Genomic DNA, 16,718 nt, shown 5'->3' with positions numbered 1-16,718 from the left:
TTTGAAGTGTTTGATTTTCAAGAAATGAGGGCTCTCTCTCTCACTTATACTTCAAACAAAACAAAGAAAATGAAATAGTACTAGTATTATTTATACTATAATACTAGTATATACTATAGTAATTTACTTTAGTATTGTTTTAATCCTAGTAATGTTTATCAGACTCTTAATTTCTTTTCCTGCAATATATTTCGAAAATGAAAGATCTATTGCACCTGATCTATAAAATGGAGCACATGACTATATATGTTGTTCTTTCTCTAGGGTTTACTATTTTTTGTACGTGAATATACTCTCTTTTTTGCCCTCAAACATTTCAATATAAAAAATTCCCCAATCTCTGAGTAGTGAGTAACTATACTAAGATAAAATAATACAAGATACAGTCTAAGATTGAGTTGTGAGATTATTTTAGACATAGGGAGTTAGTTATAACTAATTATCCCATGATTATCCATCTATAACTGAGTTGTGGGATTGAATCTCATGAACCAAACACACTATATATTTAATTTCATGAACCTAACACACATCATATTTAATCCTTGATACAATCTTGCAAACCAAACACCCCTTATGTATATGCATAAAATTTAAAAGATTTAATTAGTTACGTTATACATACTTGAACGATAATATTAATGCAGAACTAAGATCTAATATTATGATTCCTGCTATTTGCGATGTAAATTTAATGTTATGTAAAGTAAAATTCGATTTTAGTTATGATGTTTTAGAATTTAGTAATGATGTTTTTCGTTTTCAATGACAATTTGCATCTATTTTTCTTTCTGCTAAAATATTTTTAAACTTTAAATTCTATATAAGACTTTCAATTTAATAATTTTTTTGAAAACTATATATGAAATTAAAAATATTGTTATGATGATTCTAATGAAATCTTAATTACATATGTTTACATAAGAGCATCCGCAATGGTGCTTAGGCCAGCCATAGGCCAGCCATTCTCTTCCCTGCCACGTCAGCAACACTAAAAAAACCACCTGCCACGTCAGATTTAGGCCAGCCATAGGCCAGCCGCAATAAAATCAATTCAAAATATACTACATTTACGGAATTAAAATTGCGATATACGGAATTAAATTTACGACACATATACGGGAAAAATTAATCCATTCCATTAAAAAAAAAGTACAAAGATTTTAAAAAAAAAAAAGTACATGATTTTTTTTTAAAAAAAAAGGGCTTCAACACACGAGCCCCGCCACTCTCTACTCCTCATCGCCGTCGCCGTCGTCCTCGTCGTCGCCGCCGCCGTCTCCGCCGCCGCGCTGCCGCCACCCGTGGTATCTAAGCCCACGTCGGAACCCCCCAGCCGTGACCTCGCGATCTCTAAATCTTCCACTCTCGGAAGACCTGTAACATCTGAGCCCGCATTTGGTTACGCGAATGGAGAGTGTACTCGAGTGGGGCGGAACGGGAGTATCATCGGCCCCGAGATCACATCCCTTACATCATGTAATGACAGAAGGTCATCGCCAGAGACCCGTCTCTACCGGGTCGACGTGTGAGACGCCGCACAAAATCAAGCGAGGGCCGATATACCGCGTCCCTCCCGGTGACCCTCGCACCCCACCCCCCCCGCATCCTGCACGATACCGTGGCATCCCCCCGCATCCCCCCGCCACATCATCCCCATCATCCGCGCAAGATCATTCGCTGCCGTGATTCTGGGTATACCTCTACCCGGCGGCTGGGATTGCCATATTTCATGGCGCTGCCGGTGATCTCACGGTATACTGTTCCCTCTATCGCCTCGGCGCACCAGCCATCATCCCCATCATCCGATCTAAGGATGTTAAATCCCCGGGCCCATCCGCCCCCATCCGCATCCCGCGTACCGCGAGTTCCGAGAGCCGTCGGACCGGACTCGTTGCCGTGATCCATCACTCGATGAGTTTTTCCTGGTACAGTAAAGTTAGAGAGAGAGAAAAACCCGTTAAAAACAAGTGGTGCAAATGAAAATGAAAACGAAAATCGCGTTTATATATGATTTAAAAAAAAATCAAAAATCGGCGCTGCGGCGCTGGTCGATCGGGCCTCCACAATGGCTGCGCTAGCCGATCGTAAGGCGCTCGGGCTGCCGGTCGAGCGATCGGCCAGCCCACGCCGATCCGTCGCGAAATCGCATTTGCTAATGATTGCAATGGTTCGGCTAGCCGATCGGCTAGCGCGACGAATCGGCTAGCCGGTCGCTAGCCGACCATTGCGGAAGAAATTGCATGCAAGCAAATGGAACAGGTAAATATCTCACTGTGCTTGTATTAAGCTGAAGTTAATTCAATGTTATGGTGAAATAAATTAATGTAATGTAAAGGGTATTTTCTTGAAATTTTTTATGACGATAATTATAATTACCGGTAACTACCCTTATTATGTGATTAATACTTACGATAGGTTTAAATAAATTCAATAGTTAGTTAATAGGAGTAGTGATGATAAATTGTTTAGTGAATAAAATTGTTATTTAATGAACACTACAAATAGATCACGCACAAAGACAATATGGAAATGAGAAGATATTCAAATTAATATTTTTATATTTTTATATTATTGTATGATCGGCTGATTAAAAGAGAAGATCGGCTGATTTATTGGAAGAGATTAAAAGAGAAGATATTCAAAAGATTGACAAATCTCGTATGCTCGGCTGATTTATTAGAATTTAGATAAAACTATAAAAAGGGTAGTTTAGTCCACTTATAAATGATATGAAATAAATAATAGGAAAAAAGAATAAAAAAGGATAAAAAAAAACTAGAAATCCCTTGTTCCAAAAAATACGCACGCCTTGATCCCATATTCTAAAAGGTCAGCAAAATTAACCCCTAACTTCGAAAGGATTGACCCCTAGTAACGAAATTTCTCATTAGGGGAGTACATTTCTTATTGCAATTTAATTATAGATTAACGCTCTCATCGATCTTCTCTCTTTTTTTTTTTTTTCTTAAAGCAACTTCCTTGAAGAGATTTTATTTAGTGAAATTCTCAGACACTCCAAAGCATATAGTAGTATCCATCCACACCATTTCACCATCTTATTTTGAGGATTAATTAATGTGATCATCCATCTCATAACACAAGTACACACGAAACTTGAAGTGCTAGTCTTGTCGTAAGTTAACATCCTGACTTCGTGTGCCATGAAATATTTTTATACATTAGTATTTGTAACAATGTTAATGGCAGAAACTTTTATTTCCTTTGATTCTTACATACCTTTTTCTCATATTCCTATATACACCAAATAATATTGGGGTATTAGTTATAAATTTATGATTTTGGAACTTTTCGTTATATATAAATCAGTAAATTGGACTGTGACATACTTGTATTTCAATGTGAATTGTTTGGACTAGAAAGATCTACATAAAGTATGTTCTGAATTGTTTCTTGAATTTTGGATAAAGCTGACAGAACACGACAGTTAATTATGGTAGTGATGAACAATAACAAAATTCAAACACTTTTCTGTATTATAATTGTAAACTGTACTCCCTTCGTTCCAGATAATTCGGGACACTTTGACCCGACACAAGTTTTAAGAAATCTAATGGAAAATGAGTTGAAAAAGTTGGTAGGATGTGGGTCCTACTTTTAAAGTATTAGTTTTATAATCAAATGTGAGTAGGAATGAGCTAGTGGAATATGGGATCCACTACCAAAAATGGTAAAAGTGAAATGGGACAAATTATGTGGGACGGCCTGAAATAGAATACTAGGTCGAATTATTTGGGACGGATGGAGTAATTCCCAAAGACCAAGAGATATGGCCATTGTTCAATTAATTGTGGCCTATTATTCTTTGGGCTTGTTTTATTTTCTGTCTGGGCTGTTGTTTTTTCCTTTGGCCAAGTCCAGAAGCCCAATCTCTTAAGTGAGAGCAGCTGGATTGCTGCCATGTGTCCCTCTCACTAGGATGGTGTCTCCTGACCGTTGGATGGAGAGTTTGTGAGATGTGTGGTTATGAGATGTGTGAGCCGGTTGGTTTTCTCATTCATTCGATACTCCTCTCTCTCTCACTACTCTCTGATTTCTCTCTACTTCTCCAATTGCTTCTCTGGTTAATTCTTTGGGGTTACTCACTATTCTTGTGTGAATATCCAAGTGTTGAGTGGTAGGAAGGCAACTGCTTCGGTTGCTTGTGGTGTGAGAACGAGGGTTTCTGATCTAAGGGGTTTCAGTGACCTAATCCGGTGTATAAGGGTGATGTGGTGAAGGTATTGACGGTTTGAGGGTAATCTCCAGTCAATTCATCGGTGCTCCCTTGGATTTGGCTCTAGTTGAATAGATCTGGGCTATGTGGCGGGCTCTGAGCCATATTATGTGATCTATTCAGTTGTCTCTTTGTTATACCGTGTTGATTGTTGTTTAGATCCACAAGGATCTTGTGTTGTTATACTAACAATCTTCTTGAGTGTGTAGATGTATCAAGATGTCAAGATTACTCAAGAACCCTAGCTAGAACTAGTTACTGTAATTGTAATAGTTGTGAGGGATTCTCCTTTATAATCTGTAAACTTATCAGCCGCGTGGGTGAGAGTTTGGCTGAGCTCTCTTGTACAAGAACAAAGAGGTCTTGGTAATTAGTGAATCTCGACCCTAATCTGATCCCTACAGTGGTATCAGAGCCACGGGGGGATTAGGGCGGCACGCCAAGTCGCATAAGGAGGTGGGCAAGTGGAATCCTCCTTCGAGTGAGGGTTCGCTCTGGTAAATTGGCTTTATCTCCTGGTTTCTTTACCTTTTTCTGTTTAATGCCACTATAGGCTTGGGATCTTGTTTTCTGGTAGATAGTCTCTGGCAAAGACTTAGGTCTTTCTGTGCTTTCTGTGTTTTTTCTGTGTTGCTTCCGCTGGTTCTTGTGCTCTGTGATCTTGTGATCTCATTTTACTTGACCACCAAGCACCTATACTGCCCAAGTGACCCCCTGCGCCCTCCACTAGTGAGTGATTGCGAGCTGGGATAGCCTTGGCCAGTGTTGCTCGTGACAGTCAAGGATTTGAGGTCCTTTCTGTTGTGTGAAAGCTTAGTACCTGTTCTTGTGTTTGCTGGTGGATGTCTGTGTGTTCTCAGGTGTGTAAGTTTGTGTGTTTTAGCCTTGCCTCCTGTGTTCTTGCAAAACTTGTTGTAAAAATGTCTCAGCCTGTGAGTTTGGTTCCTTATAATGGTAAAAATGATTTTGCTATTTGGAAACAGAAAATGAAGTGTGTTTTGATTCAACAAAAAGTTTTCAAAGTTGTTGATGACTCCTTACCTGAGGATACTGCTCAGGATAGGAAAGATGAAATGAATGAGTTGGCTAGGGCCACTATTGTGCTAAATTTGTCTGATTCTGTGATTAGAAAAGTTGATCATGTTGAATCTGCTTCTGAAATGTGGAAATTGCTTGATACTTTGTTTACTGAAACCTCTATGTCCTCAAGGATGTATTTGCTTGAAAAATTGTTTAAGTTTAAGCTTGATCTTACTAAGGACATAGATGATAATGTTGATAGGTTTCAGAAGCTTGTTCAAGATATTAAAAGATCTGGTGACACCACAATAGATGCTTATACTAGTATTGCCCTAATGAATGCCATTCCTGACTCTTATAGTGATGTTAAAGCTGCCATTAAGTATGGCAGAGACTCTGCTCCTCTGGATTTAATTGTTAGCTCCCTAAAATCTAAGGAACTTGAACTTAGGGAAAGAGCTGCTGATAAGAATGCCTATAACAAAGTCCTTAATGTTAGAGGCAGGTCTAAAACTAGAGGGGCAAATGAATCAGGAAGTGGCTCTAACTCAGGTAATAATGGCAAGAAAAAATATAGATCTAGGTCCAGAAGTAAAGATCCTAAGACCTATAGGAAGTGTTTTAACTGTGGGGATGTTGGGCACTATAAAAAGGAGTGCACTAAACCTAAAAAGAATAAATTCCAGAATAATAATTCCCAGGTTGAACCTCTTGTCAATGTGGCTACATATGATAACATGAATGATTCTGTGTTCATGGTGCATGATCTGCCTCTTGTGAATGCTTCCCCTGCTTGCCCCTTTACTACTAATGATTGGTTATGTGACTCTGGGTGTACTTATCATGTGAGTCCTTTCAAGGAAGTGTTTTCTGAGCTAAAACCTGTAACTAAAACTTTTGTGTCAATGGCTGATGACAAGAAATGTGAAATTCTTGGTATTGGCACCGTGTGTTTGAAGTTTGAAAATGGTTATGTGCTTAACTTGAAGGATGTGAGATATGTTCCAGATCTGTGTTATAACCTTATGTCTTGTACTGCTCTTGAAAATGAGGGTTTGGGGGGAAAGTGGGGAGAAGGCTGCATGAAAATCTGCAAAGGGTCTATGTGTCTGTTCAAAGCTAACAAAAAGTGTGGTTTATATGTCTGTACTGCTGTGCCTCTTTCATGTGAAAAAGCTTATGCCAATGTTGTTAAAAATGATAGAACCATGTTGTGGCACAATAGGCTTGGTCACATGAGTGCTAAAGGTCTGAGTATTCTGAAAAAGCATGCCATCCTGTCTGATAATGATGTCCAAAGTGAGTTGCCCTTTTGTGATTCTTGTGTGCTGGGTAAACAGCATAGGGTTTCTTTCCCTTCTACTCCTGCACCTGCTAATGTGAGTAAATGCATTCTGGAATACTTGCATATGGATGTTTGGGGTCCAGCTTCTGTGTCTTCTCACTCTGGTTGTGTATATTTCTTATCTGTGATTGATGATTTTTCAAGAAAAGTTTGGTGTTTTTTGATGAGACACAAGTCTGATGTTTTTGAAAAGCTTAAAACTTGGAAAATCTTGATAGAAACTCAAACTGGTAAGAAAATTAAGGCTATTAGAACTGATAATGGTCTGGAGTTCTGCAATAATCAGATGGATGACTTATGTGATGGTTTTGGAATTAAAAGACATAAAACTGTACCATATACTCCCCAACAAAATGGGGTTGCTGAAAGAATGAACAGGACTCTTCTTGAAAAAGTGAGATGCATGCTATCTAAGTCTGGTTTGTCTAAAAAATTTTGGGGTGAGGCTTTATTAACTGCTACTTATTTGGTGAATAGGTCTCCTTCTGTGCCTTTGGTTGGTCAGTGTCCTGAATATGTGTTCTATGGAAAACCTCTTAATTTTTCTCACCTAAGGGTCTTTGGCTGCTCTGCTTTTGTGCATCACAAGTCTGATAAACTTGAGCCTAGGTCTAGGAAAGGTGTTTTCCTAGGGTACCCTGAGGGTGTTAAAGGTTATAGGGTCTGGCTTAGGGATGAACCTGGGTTTAAGGTCATCATAAGCAGAGATGTAGTCTTCAATGAAGATGAATTCCCCTGCTTAAGATTGACAAGTACCCCAGATCCCATAGATGTGGACAATGAGCCTCTTAGTGAGGTGGAGTCCACAGACTCACTCACTGCTGTGGAGCCTCTCAAGTGAGGTGGAGCAATCCTTCTGGAACACCTATCCAGCCTATATGCCTGATGAGACACCTAATGAAGGACACCCAAATGGTGTTCAAAATGATGTGAATGCTCAAAATGTTTGTGACAACCTGTTTGGTATGCATGATAGTCCTGCTAGAAATTTTCCTCCTGCCCCTGTTCAAAATGTGATTAATAGCCCTGCTGGTATTCAGAATGCCATTGAAGTTCCTAACTTACAGGATTATGTGCTTGCTAGAGATAGAGCTAGAAGAACTAATGTTAAGAAACCTGTTAAGTTTGATGGCTTTGTTGGTTTAGTTGCTCTTATAAACTTAGCTTTCAATGTTCATGAGTCAGATGGGGATGAACCTCAAACTTACAAGCAAGCTACTAAATCTAAATTTTGGAGCCAGTGGCATAAAGCCATGGTGGAGGAAATGCACTCTTTAAAAATTAACCTTACTTGGATTCTTGTACCTTTGCCCCCTGGTGCATCTGTGGTTGATTGCAGGTGGCTTTATAAATTGAAAAATGAGGTGGAGGGCCTTAGGTACAAGGCTAGACTAGTGGCAAAAGGCTTTACCCAATAAGAGGGGGTAGATTATACAGAGATTTTTGCCCATGTTGTTAAATTTACCACTGTGAGATTAATGCTTGCCTTATGTGCTCATTTTAATTGGGAATTAAAGCAGATGGATGTTAAGACTGCCTTCTTGCATGGTGAGTTAGATAAACCTATTTACATGAAACAACCTGAAGGCTTTGTTGACCCCAAATTTCCTAATCATGTGTGTTTATTGAAGAAGGCCCTGTATGGTTTGAAGCAATCTCCCAGGCAGTGGAACATCAAGTTCAATAATTGTATGCATAAGTTAGGTTTTGTTAGAAGTACCTTTGATGCATGCTTGTATATTAAAGATCTTGCTTCAGTTCCTGTGTTTCTGTTGTTATATGTGGATGATATGCTTATTATGGGACCTTGTTTGAAAACTATTAAGGCTGTGCAATCTTCTTTGAGTGATAACTTTGATATGAAAGACTTGAGAGATGCTAAGAAAATTCTTGGCATATGCATTGTGAGAGATGGGAAACAGTGTTCTCTTGTTCTGCATCAGGAACCTTATGTGTATAAAGTGTTGAAGAAATTTAACATGTTTGATGCTAAGCCTGCTTCTGTTCCCCTTGCTGCTCATTTTATGTTGAGTAAAGATATGTGCCCTAAGTCTCAGCTTGATATTGATGCCATGAAGAAAGTCCCTTATGCTAATGCTATTGGATCAGTGATGTACTTGATGGTCAGCACTAGGCCTGACATTGCCTATGTTGTGTCTTGCCTTAGTAGATATATGGCAAATCCTGGTTCTGTTCATTGGGAGGCTTTGAAGTGGCTTCTAAGATATCTTAAGCACACTGCCAAGTATGGGCTGTGTTACTCTAAATGTGATGATGGTGTTTTACTAACTGGTTTTGTGGATTCCAACTATGCTAATGACAGAGATAAGAGGAAGTCAACTACCTCCTATGTGTTTACTGTTTGCAGGTCATGTGTTAGTTGGAAATCACAGCTGCAGCATATTGTGGCCTTGTCCACTACTGAGTCAGAATATATTGCTATCACTGAGGCAATGAAAGAAGCTGTTTGGTTAAAGGGAGTTCTCTCTGAACTTAAGTTTGTGAATGAAACTCCTACTGTGTTTTCTGATTCTCAATCTGCTATTCAGTTGTGTAAAAACCCTGTTTTTCATGATAGGACAAAACATATTGATGTGAGATTTCATTACATTAGAGATATTGTTGAAAAAGGTGAAATTTTTCTTCAAAAGGTGCACACTGACAAAAACCATGCTGATATGGGGACTAAATGCTTGCCTGTCGATAAATTGCTCACTTGCATTAGGATTTTGCATTTTGATTGTGGTTAGCATGTGCATGTCCCGGGGGTAAGTCCTAGGTGACTCTGTGAGCCTTGGCTCTTTGAGATCACTAGGCATGAAAGACCTACAAGATTAGTTGATTTACCTCTGGTGATCTTCTTGTGATCTTGTTAGGCAATGCTTTGGTTATTTCCTTGACTAATGAGCATTAATTCTCTCTGGTGTCAGGATTTAACCTTGTGGGCTATGATGAAAATGCCTAAGCCTTTAGCCTATGATTGGTTTCCTAGAATAAGAGTCCAAGGTGGAGCATGTTGAATTAATTGTGGCCTATTATTCATTGGGCTTGTTTTATTTCTGTCTGGGCTGTTGTTTTTTCCTTTGGCCAAGCCCAGAAGCCCAATCTCTTAAGTGAGAGCAGCTGGATTGCTGCCATGTGTCCCTCTCACTCGGATGGTGTCTCCTGACCGTTGGATGGAGGGTTTGTGAGATGTGTGGTTATGAGATGTGTGAGCCGGTTGGTTTTCTCATTCATTCGATACTCTTCTCTCTCTCACTACTCTCTGATTTCTCTCTACTTCTCCAATTGCTTCTCTGGTTAATTCTTTGGGGTTACTCACTATTCTTGTGTGAATATCCAAGTGTTGAGTGGTAGGAAGGCAACTGCTTCGGTTGCTTGTGGTGTGAGAACGAGGGTTTCTGATCTAAGGGGTTTCAGTGACCTAATCCGGTGTATAAGGGTGATGTGGTGAAGGTATTGACGGTTTGAGGGTAATCTCCAGTCAATTCATCGGTGCTCCCTTGGATTTGGCTCTAGTTGAATAGATCTGGGCTATGTGGCGGGCTCTGAGCCATATTATGTGATCTATTCAGTTGTCTCTTTGTTATACCGTGTTGATTGTTGTTTAGATCCACAAGGATCTTGTGTTGTTATACTAACAATCTTCTTGAGTGTGTAGATGTATCAAGATGTCAAGATTACTCAAGAACCCTAGCTAGAACTAGTTACTGTAATTGTAATAGTTGTGAGGGATTCTCCTTTATAATCTGTAAACTTATCAGCCGCGTGGGTGAGAGTTTGGCTGAGCTCTCTTGTACAAGAACAAAGAGGTCTTGGTAATTAGTGAATCCGACCATAATCTGATCCCTACAGCCATTTATATATATACACATGCAAGCATGATGTCAAAATGTTGTCACCTTCTATCCTTAATAGGGATTTCCTTAATATTTGTTATTAGCAATTTGATGTTGTAATTAATCTCCTTTGACCGCAAACTAAATAGAGTGGGAATTTATATTTCAATTCAGATGATTGTCATTCAAATTTTGAAAGACATATAGTAACTTAAGCCGATCTAAAATATTTAAAAAGTTCAAACGAGGTAATTTAAAATCTTTATTAACCTTAATTCAGAGGGTGGGGAGGAGCTCAGAATAAATTACAGAGATACGAATAGAAGAGTGAAAATTACGGCTAATAATGTGTGTGAGAGGAAGAGGAGAATTAAATGAAATTTTATTCATTTTAATTAGTTTTTCTTTTTTTCTCAATTATTATCAATATATTACGCATAGCCTCTACCAAATGAACTAGCAAGGTATAGGTATTGGAATATCAAATGAACCTCTCTGCTGCATGTCATATACATTTTTCAATATTATAAGGCCACAATATTCTAATTATTCAGCATATATAAACGTGTAGAGATGTGAATACAGCATATATTAGCTCCGATAAGAAATTAATTTTATAATCCGAAATAAGAAAATGGGCTGGGCCGATTGGGCAATGGCTTGGTCTCGCCGACCCAATTGATATACACGTTAGCCCGACAACTCGAGAGCAATAGTCCAATATATTTAATAATTAAAATCTAGTAGTACTACTTAAGTCCAAAATTTAATGTAACATAACAAAGATAATCGTACTTTTCAACACTAAACATATGGAGTATATAATATGCCCAAATAGTCTAAAATGGTAGAAAATGATTACCATCTTCTACTTTTTTCTACAGGTCAAAAATCTTTCTGACTCTTTCAAAAAAATTCGAGAAGAAGAGAAAGTAATTAGTATACTAATTCTACCAAAGAAAATGAAGTGGAAATAATTCTTTGCATGCTAGGGAAGAAAGTGGACAAGCCTTATTCTTCGAATATTGTCATATTCCATTTCTTTCACATTCTAAGGAGTACTGTATAACATAATCGAAATCAGATACAAAGATAGCATTGGCAAATTTAATGTAGATGCCTCCAATCATATGCTTGCTATTTAAATAATACTAATAAATAGTAGTAAATTATATTTTTTTGGTGTTTCTAATTTATAAAGGCAGCCCTAGAGTTATAGGAGGGGTAGGTAGGCAGTGGGATCCTTGTTGGATGCACTAATATAAAACCATATTCAACGATTTATTTTATTGCACATAAATCTCCAAATATAATAAATTCGTTAAATGGAATCATGTATAGGGTCTCTTCCTATCGTTTAGGTAGACTTGGCCAACCATATAAGTGTACATGTCATGACTCTGACATTATTGCTATTTTGATTATATTAATATAGACATATTATCAGTAAGAGGAAACCGGTTGAATATAACCTTGACAAATGTATGTTTCACATTTATTTTTCGGCAATTACATACGCGATCGGATTGTGGATATATAAATATATGAGAGAATCCCAATTTTTAAGTAAGCCTAATTAATTGGTATTATTAATTGGTTATCAATCGTACTGATTCGACATCTTGGATTATTGATTACTTACATGTTAATCGCACTACCCGGTTAAGGTTTGAGGAGTATATATAACGATTAACAATATTTTATTACTCATTTAGTTCTGTTCAAATTGATAATTTTTTTAAAGATTTCGTCTCAACTAAAATGGTCACTTTCTCTTTTAAGAATAAATTAAACTTACATTTTTTTCTTTAATAAATAATGCAATTGTTTTTTTTCTTTTTTAATAGTTTACTATATTCACTAGTTTAATATAAAATCTCAAATGTCTTTCAAGAAATTGACAATATGAGTAGACGTGAGGACGAGGAGTAGTATAATTTATCGTTTCACAAATGATGAATAAGTATTAACGACGGGACACAAATTAATTGGACGCTTTTTCTCTATCCAATAGATTGAAGGTTCGAATCATCATGATTCACGAAGGTAAAATTTTTTTTATTATGGACCTTCATAAAATTAATAATAATTAATTTTTATGTGATTTTAAAGCACTTTTGGTTTCATTTTAGAGTTATTATATATTTATAGTTAAAGTTCAAAAAACTCAAAAAAGTATGATCAAAATTTGGGATATACTATCCTTCAGAGTGGTGATAGTAGATATAATGACTTTTACTAACTGTAGCTCTTAAACAAAACATAATTTCAATATTAGAAAATTATTTATACTACCTAAACTTATTTAGGAAACTGCTTGGTTTTTAAGAAAAAAATATTAAGTGTGGATATATATATCGCCCTAATCAATAAACTAGGGTGACGAGATGCAGTCAACATTTATTTTAGTTGATGGTTTCTCTCTCATCTATTTTGGTCAATGAGTTTATGTAGCTAAACAGCTTAATCACCACAATAAATAAGATTGTTGCTTGACTAACACTTTATATTATGGTGGAAATTAGGCTTAACACGTGCCAATTAAATGATATCCTAATTTGTTTGTAACTACCAAAACTAGACAAAATAAAAGTCTTTCTTCCGTTTTTAATGGGACGAGCCGTGAGGTAAATTCTTTCCACAAACCTTCATCAATTGTGACAGAGGAAATAGAAAAGAAGTGACACCTCTTGACCAACTATGGAGGTCCAATTATTCAGAAGTTCAACAACTATAACCAAAGAAGAAGTAAAATAATAACTTAGATATTCTTTTCTTTGGCCGGAGTGATTTGTTTTAAAGTTGGTACTATTCCAATAAAGTATTTAAAACTAGCACGATTTGGATATAATTCGAGTCGCCCCTATCAAAAAAAAGAAATATAAACTCATTTTAGTCTTTTTAGTGGAACATGTTTTCTCTAGCTTGATAATTAACATATAGAGGTGATTTTCACATTAATCAATTTAGAATTACGAAGATTAAAATTAGTTTATAACTTAATTTATCTAAAATATGGAGTAATTATTTTTTGTTTTTCCTCTTAGTATATATTATACTCTCTCCATCCAACAAAAAAATGCAATATTTTCTTAATCCATCCCACGAGAATATGCACTTTCTAATTTTAAAAACTCTTTTTTCTATAATGAGGTGACTCACTCCGCACTAATAATACTTTAATTACCTTTTCTTTCTCTATCTCTCTTATTTTACCAATTTTACATTGAAAAACTCATGCCAAGCCCAACGTGCATATTTTTTAGGAACGAAGTGAGTAGTATTTTTTCATTAAAAAAAATGTTAGTTATGAATAAATTTTAATACGTACAAAATTAATACAGTAGAATTTATAACTAAGTGAAAATCTGCAACGGTCAAATATGGAAACTTGTTCTATAGTCAAAGAAACCATTTAATATTATATCTTAAAAATAAAAAGGAATTAAATTGGCAAAACAGCGACCGGAAATCGCAAAGCCGCCGGCCTGCATGTGAAAACTATCCACGTGGGAAGTGCCAAATTTCACCTCTTTCAAAGTTGAAACAATCACGCCAAGAACACTTCCATTTCACTCGAATCTCCCAAACAAGAAACTTCCTTTTCTATTTATCTATTCATCCCAGCTAATTTCGGAAACTCAAATTGCCTAATTCTCCACAATTCTCACATTCTAAGAGTCGTAGCTGTCATGCTTGTGCCTTGTGGCGAAGAAGATCGTCATCCACCACGCTCAATTATATCCTCCCCTTTGTCCCTTCTAAACCCCTCTACACCCATGATCAATTTTATTACTTTATTCGCTAATTCTGTTTGGTCGCCTACAATCGGTGAAGAGGCTTTAATTTAGGATAAATTAGCTTTGGATTCCTGTTTAATCCGTGGAGTTGCGGCGGAATTTCCAAGCTTTCGCTTTACTCCTCAATTGGAAATGATAAAGGTGGAAGATTGAAGGGAAAGGAAAGCTTAGATTCCAAGCATAGGTATGTTTTATTGTAATCCCCTTTCTAAAGTTATGCCCTTTTCAATTTAATTGTAGTAATTCGTATGAATTTGTGAATTGAATTGTGATGAATTAGGGATTTAGGGTTTATCTGTGTAATTGGGGATTGATGATATGTGTAGTGAAATGGCGACTCCGGTGGAGCCCCCAAATGGATTTAGGCCGATGGGGAAGCATTACTTCACAATGTGGCATACGTTGTTCGAAATTGACACGAAATACGTTCCCATCAAGGGCATCGGGAGGGGGGCGTATGGGGTGGTTTGTTCCTCGATAAACAGGGAGACGAACGAGAGGGTGGCGATCAAGAAGATCAACAATGTGTTTGGGAATCGCGTGGACGCGCTGAGGACTCTGCGGGAGCTGATGCTGCTGCGCTGCATCAAGCACGAGAACGTGATCGCCCTCAAGGATGTGATGATGCCGAGCAACTGGAGGGGTTTTAAGGATGTTTATCTGGTTTACGAGCTGATGGACTCTGATCTTCATCAGATCATTAAGTCGCCTCAGCCTTTGTCAAATGACCATTGCAAGTACTTCGTCTTTCAGGTGATTGGCTGCTCTGTTCTTCTCTGCTGTTAGCATTCGTATTCGTTTCAATAACAATGAGTTTTCAAGGATATTATGATTTGTGCATATCTATTGAGTTGTGGTTGTGACTGATGCAAAAGAGCTTTGTGTTTGTATGTGATAATCGATGATGCATAAGCTGTTTCGATTCTTTCATACATGATTGATGAATCATGAGCTGCAAAATACTAGATTGTGTGTGTGGAGTGTATAAATTGAGTTGCAAACGTGCTCTTCGTGCATTGACTAGACGAAGAAGTAGATTTTCTAATGAATGTGTTTTCGTTGGATTTGTCTTTGTTTTTCACAGTTTTCTTTTCCAAATAAAGCATATCTAGTTACATTTATGTATGGATGCAACAATGCTTACTTACATACACCGATATGATTTGACTGCAGCTGCTTAGAGGGTTAAAATATCTACATTCTGCGAACATTCTTCACCGGGACCTGAAACCAGGGAACCTCCTCGTCAACGCAGACTGCCAGCTCAAAATATGTGATTTTGGACTTGCACGTACAAGCAGAGACAACGGGCAATTCATGACTGAATATGTTGTCACGAGATGGTACCGTGCACCAGAGCTGCTCCTTTCTTGTGACAATTACGGAACCTCCATTGACATCTGGTCCGTGGGATGCATCTTGGCAGAAATTCTTGGCCGCAAACCAATCTTTCCGGGAACCGACAGCCTCAGTCAACTCAGGCTTATCATCAGTGTTCTTGGCAGCCAACCTGAAGCTGATCTCGAGTTTATAGACAATGCAAAGGCAAGGGCGTATGTGCAGTCGCTCAACTTTCCCGGAAGAGTGAACTTCTCTTCTTTATATCCGCACGCAGACACTTTGGCAATAGATTTGTTGGAGAGGATGCTTGTATTTGATCCTACCAAAAGAATTAGTGTTGCTGAGGCTCTCTCCCACCCTTACATTGCAGGTTTGTACGATCCGAGCTGCAACCCTCCGGCCCAGTACAAGATCAATGTCGATATAGATGAGACTATCGGGGAACCAGTTATAAGGGAGATGATGTTGAGAGAGATGCTCTATTACCACCCCGAAGCTGCCTATGCCAGTGCAATGTATTGAGGTTTCGGGAAAACATTCTTCGTGCAGAAGAAGGTGATCAAGCAGGCGAAGTAACGACGGAGGACAGCAAAAGAGGAATCAAACTCTGCTCTCATGTTGTTGGCTTTGAAGGTTGTGTTGAAGATCCATTGAGTGATTAATTGAAGATATTTTCATGAGAAAAATAAGTTCATGACGTGTAATTTGTTGTGGATTGATTAATTTTTTGGTTTGAGAATGTATGTCCAGTCATTGCTATAGCATATTTCTTATAGCTGATGCTTGAGAACTATAAACTCTATACTACAGTGGTGTATGGTTATAGAAGGTTGATGTTTGGAATAATATATACCACTATTTTTGTCCAAGTCAAAGTTAAATATTTTTTTGACGAGATTTTATGCAGTGTTGTTTCGTTTGTTAAATATAGAAAATAAAAATAGAAGAGAACATGAAGTAGAAAGAGTAGTGTTTTAATTTTTAAAAATGTGTCATTTTGGAGTGACATCACACAAAGATGTAACTAAAAAAATGACTAATTTTTTTTATGTATGAATATAGTATTCACTCCGTCCCAGGGCGGCACGAGAATTTATGTAAATTTATTTTGTGTGTTAAGTGGTGAGAGTAAAGTA

The 16,718-nt window shown here is 37.5% G+C and overlaps 1 protein-coding gene across 3 annotated transcripts; it reads left to right on the top strand.

Moving 5' to 3' along the window:
• The first annotated feature begins 13,914 nt into the window (after positions 1-13,914).
• LOC125213802 (mitogen-activated protein kinase 7-like) lies at positions 13,915-16,477 on the top strand. 3 transcript variants are annotated; one of them, XM_048114541.1, is made up of 4 exons: positions 13,915-14,425; positions 14,522-14,994; positions 15,415-15,786; positions 15,953-16,477. In XM_048114541.1, the coding sequence occupies exons 2-4, from the start codon at positions 14,560-14,562 to the stop codon at positions 16,007-16,009; spliced, it is 864 nt and encodes a 287-aa protein (XP_047970498.1). In that variant the 5' UTR covers positions 13,915-14,425; positions 14,522-14,559; the 3' UTR covers positions 16,010-16,477. The 3 variants fall into 3 exon arrangements, with proteins under 3 accessions (XP_047970498.1, XP_047970496.1, XP_047970497.1); XM_048114539.1 differs by having other exon boundaries at positions 15,415-16,477; XM_048114540.1 differs by having other exon boundaries at positions 13,917-14,425; positions 14,568-14,994; positions 15,415-16,477.
• Positions 16,478-16,718: the final 241 nt, after the last annotated feature.

The sequence above is a fragment of the Salvia hispanica genome, chromosome 3, assembly GCF_023119035.1.
Source record: "Salvia hispanica cultivar TCC Black 2014 chromosome 3, UniMelb_Shisp_WGS_1.0, whole genome shotgun sequence".
NCBI lineage: Eukaryota > Viridiplantae > Streptophyta > Magnoliopsida > Lamiales > Lamiaceae > Salvia > Salvia hispanica.
Note: the sequence above shows the minus strand (reverse complement) of the source record. Positions and strands in the feature narration are given on the sequence as shown.